Source organism: Littorina saxatilis, linkage group LG7 (genome assembly GCF_037325665.1).
Source record: "Littorina saxatilis isolate snail1 linkage group LG7, US_GU_Lsax_2.0, whole genome shotgun sequence".
In the NCBI taxonomy this organism is placed as follows: Eukaryota; Metazoa; Mollusca; class Gastropoda; order Littorinimorpha; family Littorinidae; genus Littorina; species Littorina saxatilis.
This window is the reverse complement of record NC_090251.1, coordinates 41,295,472-41,302,708: the sequence shown is the minus strand read 5'-3', so window position 1 is coordinate 41,302,708 and position 7,237 is coordinate 41,295,472. Positions and strand designations below refer to the sequence as shown.

The 7,237-nt window shown below is 40.7% G+C and overlaps 1 protein-coding gene across 1 annotated transcript in view; it reads right to left on the bottom strand.

Annotated features, from left to right (window-relative positions):
- LOC138970353 (uncharacterized) overlaps positions 1–6,761 on the bottom strand; it is a 47,497-nt gene extending 40,736 nt beyond the window's left edge. The window contains exon 1 of the mRNA XM_070342816.1: positions 6,670–6,761. Coding sequence (XP_070198917.1) covers position 6,670 — 1 coding nt within the window. The 5' untranslated portion in view covers positions 6,671–6,761. The remainder of the gene's footprint in view (positions 1–6,669) is intronic.
- Positions 6,762–7,237: the final 476 nt, after the last annotated feature.

Here is a 7,237-nt window from a genome sequence, read left to right as displayed (position 1 = left end):
AATAAATAATAATAATAATAATGGTGATTTCTATAGCGCTTTCGAATACACAAAGCGCTTTACAAAAGCAATAACAACATCATTACCAGAATGACGCCATTGACGGAATAGAACACAATCATAAACACTTTACAACAAAAACCAAAAACAAAACATAAATGTTACAAAAATCCAGAGGCTCTTACAGGAACGAACTCTCAGTATACACAACAATTATGATGCACACACACACACACACACACACACCCACACATGTCCACACACACGCACACACACACACACACACACACACACACACACACACACACACACACACACACACACACACACACACACACACACACACAGTAAACATTGTTCATCCGAAAAGTGCACATTCACAGGGTCGCGACAACTACATCATCATAGAATGCTTCTCTGAAGAGGTGAGTCTTGAGATTTGCTTTGAAAGAAGGCAGAGATGGACTGAGACGTAGAGACAAAGGGAGTTTGTTCCAGATATGATCAGCTGCGACTGAAAGACAGCGGCCACCATGATCGTCCCTCTGATACTTAGGAGCTTTGACAAATTTATTTTGGGAGGCAGAGCGGACAACCCTTTCAGGATTGTTTTTCTGCACGAGATCGGACAGGTACTGTGGAGCCGTGCCCGCGGCAATTTGATAGAAAATGCAGCAGATCTTGTATTTAATTCTTTGTTCCACTGGAAGCCAATGTAGCTGTTTGAGTAGAGGCGTGACGCTTTGTTTCATAGGTGTTCGAAACACGAGTCTAGCGGCAGCGTTCTGGACTAGCTGCAGGGGCTTGGTGACAGATTTGGGACATTCAGCGAGCAGTGAATTACAGTAGTCTAATCTAGAGAGTATGCCGGAACAGACTAGTCTTTTGGTTGCGTCTTCGGTAAGGTACTGTCGAATGGAACCTATACGCCGGATCTCCATTCGCGCTGCTTTACATGTTTGGACTACATGCTGTTTCATGCTAAGATCTTTGTCAAAAAAGACTCCGAGATCACGGGATGTATCCGAGAACTTGATGTCAATATTGTTCAAAGAGATGGCCTGTGGGAGTTCTGAAATAGACTTAGCATGGGTAGGGGTGGAGTATGAAAAAACGCATGGCTTCAGTTTTGTCGTCATTTAGTTTGAGTTTGTTCTCTTCCATCCATGCCCCGACATCTCTCACACACTCCTGTAGCGACAGAACCAAATCTGGGTACTTGTCATGTGATGCGGAATGATTGATCTGCGTATCATCTGCGAAGATTTCGTGTAGCACACAATGATTCTCTATGAGAGTTGTCAGCGGTGTTGTGTACATAATGAACAGCACCGGGCCTAACACAGAACCTTGAGGAACACCAAACACAAGAGAGGTTTCAGCAGATTGTTGGCCATCGATCAGAACAAACTGTTTCCTGTCTGAGAGATAATTTTGAATCCAAGAGAGAGCCATCTCGCTAATGCCAAAGTAGTGCTCTAGACGATAAAAAAGAATGTCATGGTCTATCGTATCAAAAGCCGCAGACAGATCTAAAAGCAATATAGTATAGTTTTGCATGGAAAGTACCATATTATGTCATCTTGATCTTACATACGCGAGAAAGACCACCCATGTCACAACAAAACCATACACTCACACGTTGGTATATCATGTAAATGAGGTCGTGTCAAGCAAGTCTAGCAGGGACATAATGTTTAAGTGCTCATGACGACAAAGTCGAGACAAACGTCATTCTGGGAACTCGTTTGCGCCTGCTGTTTCCCCTGGAAGAATTTTTAAATCTTATACATGCATAACGCCATTCTTTTTGCTTTGACGTCAAAGATTTCACGAGGTTTTGGAAGAGATCGAGGTTCCATAAAACGATCGAGGTTCCTTCTTCTTCCTCTTCTTCTGCGTTCATGGGCTGAAACTCCCACGTACACCCGTGCGTTTTTTAAGAGTAGGGTTTTACATGTATGCCCGTTTTTACCCCGCCATTTAGGCATCCATTCGCCACTTTCGGGGAAGCATGCTGGGTATTTTCGGGTTTCTAAACCCACCGAACTCTGACATGGATTACATGATCTTTTCCGTGCGCGCTTGGTCTTGTGCTTGCGTGTACACATGAAGGGGGATGATTAAGGCACTCGCAGGTCTGCACATAAGTTGACATGAGATCGCATAAATCCCCAGCCTTAACCCACCAGGCGCGACCGGGATGCGAACTCAGGACCTTCCGCTTTGGAGGCCGGCGTCTTATCCATTAAGCCACTTCGCCCGTCGATCGAGATTCCATGAGACTCGTCTTCAATTTGGACGATTTGACTACGAGACGTTTGGAGCAAAAGACACGCAAGTACGGTATCTAGGATAAACAGAATACATATACGTGGCTTGCTGTGTTCTTATCAGGTTTACAGTCGTTGCTTTTTCAAATATTAATCAGCTAGCTTCGCTCGCATTTCAATATGTAAAACAAACAAAAAACATGTTTAAATCTGATATGACACAGCAAGCCATGTAGTATATAGTCTCTATTTACGAACGCACGAGGACACGTTAGATGGATGAGTATTGTCATTATGCGAACATTGCCTTCCTTGCTCTTTAATTGTCACGAAAGAAGGCATCTCAGGGGAACTAACTCGCTGGATGCACGAGGCAGCATGTCAATTCTTGAAAGACTCTGAAAGTTCATATCCTCAAAGCCAACATGTAAACTGAAGAAAGATCCATTTTCATTATGACAGTTTCCATTCGATATGATGCTTTTTACATTTAGTCAAGTTTTGACTAAATGTTTTAACATAGAGGGGGGAATCGAGACGAGGGTCGTGGTGTATGTGTGTGTGTGTGTGTGTGTGTGTGTGTGTGTGTGTGTGTGTGTGTGTCTGTCTGTCTGTCTGTCTGTGTGTGTGTGTAGAGCGATTCAGACTAAACTACTGGGCCGATCTTTATGAAATTTGACATGAAAGTTCCTGGGTATGATATCCCCGGACATTTTTTTCTTTTTTTCGATAAATACCTTTGATGACGTCATATCCGGCTTTTTGTAAAAGTTGAGGCGGCACTGTCACACCCTCATTTTTCAATTAAATTGATTGAAATTTTGGCAAAGCAATCTTCGACAAAGGCCGGGGTTTGGTATTGCATTTCAGCTTGGTGGCTTAAAAACTAATGAGTGAGTTTGGTCATTAAAAATCGGAAACTTGTAATTAAAATTATTTTTTTATTAAACGATCCAAAAACAATTTCATCTTATTTTTCGTCATTATCTGATTCCAAAAACATATACATATGTTATATTTGGATTAAAAACAATCTCTGAAAATTAAAAATATAAAAATTATGATCAAAATTAAATTTCCGAAATCGATTCAAAAACTATTTCATCTTATTCCTTGTCGGTTCCTGATTCCAAAAACATATAGATATGATATGTTTGGATTAAAAACACGCTCAGAAAGTTAAAACGAAGAGAGGTACAGTAAAGCGTGCTATGAAGCACAGCGCAACCGCTGCCGCGCCAAACAGGCTCGTCACTTTCACTGCCTTTTGCACTAGCGGCGGACTACGTTCAGTTTCATTCTGTGAGTTCCACAGCTTGACTAAATGTAGTAATTTCGCCTTACGCGACTTGTTTCTTTTGAAAACGTGCAAACCGGAGGACATTATTCATTGTGAAGTTATAGGCCTGCGCCCACTAATTTGTGACACTGAGCTATATCATCCAGCTTAGGTTGCCTTTTCTCAAACATGCATGATTTCAACACAATTTAAAATTAAAAACAAATTGTTATGGCTAACGCCTTTTCCCCCTTAACATAAACAGCACGCTAAAGACATCATGAATCATCCCTACATTCTTCCTCACACCCATAAATCAAAGGTAAAATATCCATACACCAGTTAACAGTTTCGGCGTTTACATGGAACGAAGAAGGAAAGCGGAAGAGGAAGAAGTACAAACATACTCGCAAAAAACGATCTGCGCACGCGTTCAAATCAAAGGGGAAAAAAAAGGTAATCGCGTGTTTGTGTGCCCGATGTAATCCTTAGAACCTTTACACTCTTTCTTCGAACACTCAAAAGCAACTTCAGGGGTGGAAGACTACAAAATGGCACTTTTTGCAGACTGAATCTACGCTTTCTCAAATCAACCGGAACAGGAAGAAGAAGAAAAACCTTTCGAAAAAACGATCTGCGGATGCGCATTTTCTCAAAAACAGGAAACCGGAAGAGGAAAAAGGAGCAAAAGTGCTCGTAAAAAAAGATGTGCGCATGTGCGAATCTAAAATGGCCGCGGAACTGTTAATCGGTGTATTATCAGCCGTCACGTGAATTTTGACAATTTAAAAAGGGAAATAACTTCAATCATTTCTGATTATTACTATCACTTTGAAGGAATACGACCCTTCAACATCGCACGCGCAAGCGAACTATTTCCACAAATCATCTATTCTATAAGGCAACTCCAGTCCTACTTCGGAGTACAAGGCATCCTGAGAAAATGGTAACGAATACCGGAGCGAACAGCCATTTAATTGATCAAAACGAAGCTGTGTGAAGAAGAAGCAGACACATGACTTCGATCTGTTGTTCAATGTGATTATCATCATTAGTCTGGCGGTCTCCGAAAAAACCCGCATTTTTCGTATCTGGAGAAAAAAATAGATAGAAAGAAAGAAAGAAAAATAAAGAAAGAAAGAAAGAAAAGGAAACGGCATTGACTAATCTTAGAGTATGTGTGTGATTGTGAATTTCTCTGCATATTCCGAGGCCAGGCAAAAAGGAAAGTATAACATATTTGCACTCAGCGTCTTATTCTCATTTTCTCTGTTAGCAAAGAAAGAAAGAAAGAAAGAAAGAAAGAAAGAAAGAAAGAAAAAAAGAACGAGAGAAAGAAAGAAAGAAAGAAAGAGAGAGAGAAAGAGAGAGAAAAAAGAAAAAAAAAGAAAGACAAAGAAACGACAGAATCGAACACTGAAAATTTGCTATGAATATCTCTGCATCTTTCTTTCTTTGGTGTTTAACGTCGTTTTCAACCGTTCAAGGTTTTATATCGCGACGGGGGAAGGAGGGGGGGGGGGGGTGGGGATGGGATAGAGCCACTTGTTAATTGTTTCTTGTTCACAAAGGCACTAATAAAAAATTTGCTCCAGGGGCTTGCAACGTAGTACAATATATATGACCTTACTGGGAGAATGCAAGTTTCCAGTACAAAGGACTTAACATTTCTTACATACTGCTTGACTAAAATCTTTACAAACATTGACTATATTCTATACAAGAAACACTTAACAAGGGTAAAAGGAGAAACAGAATCCGTTAGTCGCCTCTTACGACATGCTGGGGAGCATCGGATAAATTCTTCCCCCTAACCCGCGGGGGGAATATCTCTGCATAACCTGATGAATATCAAAAGGGGCCAATAAAGGAAAACATTAATTTGCAATTTGCTGGGGGTGGGGGTGGGGGTGGGGGTGAGAAAGTAGAGGAAAAAGCGAAGAAAGAAAAATACTCTTTACAAGAACAGAAGAAAGAAAGAATAGACTACTGTACACTTACTTCCATGACTATTCCCGCATAGAAAATTAAAAAAAAAGAAAAAAAATTTCTGATGATCAGTCTGCGTATTCGTTTCACTTTTTCCGCACATACAAAAAAAAGAAAAAAATTAAAGAGGCCTGAAGAAAGCACGAGACACAAATGTTCTCTATTTACTTCTGTGAATATCTGCATATTCTGTATATAACAACAAGAAATAAAAGACAAACGAGAGAAAAAAGAAAACGAAAAGAAACCAATTAGCCAAAAGAAAGGAAAGTACTAATTTGCAGTTCGCAAAGTTTCCTACCACATTTTATGAAAGAAAGAACGAAGAAAAAAAAGAAAGAAAGAAAGAAAGAAAGATAGAAAGGAAGACATAGAGACAGACAACCAGACAGAAAAAGAGAAAGAACGGGAAAAAAGAAAGTAAACGGGAACTACACAGACAGAAAAGGAATTCAAGAAAAGAAACTCAAGAAAAGTAAAACAAAAAGGAAGACAAAGCATATCAAACTCCCATGTACACACACTTACTTCTGCAACTTTCTCTTCGCGTCATATGAGGACAACAAAACAACGAAACCACAAAGAAATGGGGAAAGAAAGAATCAAAATATACATCAAAGTCAAGCACAAGAAGAGTAAGAAATAGAAGACAAAGCACAACTATTAACATTATTCTCACACTTACTTCTGTGAATTTCTCTGCACAACACGGAGACGGACATTGAAGATAAAGCACAACTATCAATATTATTCTCACACTTCTGTGAATGTATCTGCACAACACGGAGACGGACATTGAAGATAAAGCATAACTATTAATATTATTCTCACACTTACTTCTGTGAATCTATCTGCACAACACGGAGACGGACATTCAAGATAAAGCATAACTATTAATATTATTCTCACACTTACTTCTGTGACTATCTGCACAACACGGAGACGGACATTGAAGATAAAGCACAACTATTAACATTATTCTCACACTTACTTCTGTGAATTTCTCTGCACAACACGAAGACAGACAGCAAAATGACGATGCGGGGTAGACCACACGGATGTTTGACAGGATATGCAGTGAGTGTACTAATGCCGATCTATTCAGACGGAAGCGGGTCGGCCTCTTACTTTTAAGCAGGTTCGTGTTGCCCGAGCTCAGAAGCCTGTCACCCCACCGCCTTGCCTTGTTGAAGAGAGTGAGGCCCGACTCCGCTTCGACATGGTCATTTATCCCCGGGTGGTTATGGGCAGTGATTGAGTCTAGCATCGTCTACTCCCCCACCCCCTCCCCCCCCCCCCTACTCCTCCCCCCCCTCCCCCTTTTTTTCCCGATCCCCACAGCCAGACTCTGTTGGATGTGTAACATCACCACCCTATCCACGCCACCCCGCCCTAACCGCCCTCCCCCTCCCACCATCTCAGCTGCAGTTGGTCTTTTAGCATGTGAAGGATTCTGCATCTCAGTCCTCCCACGCAATCCCACTTCCTTTCTTATCTCTTCTTCTTCTCCTTCTTTCTTTTCCCTATTATGGTCTTCATCTTCAACAGGCTGTTGCGTGGTTTAGTCTTAAAAAAAGAGTGTGTGTGGTGTTTTTTTTTAACTTGTTTTGTTTTATAAATCAAAAGACAAGATGGACTGCTAACGTTCCAAAATTCAGAATTTAAAAAAAAAAGTATTTGATTGGAACGTTTAATT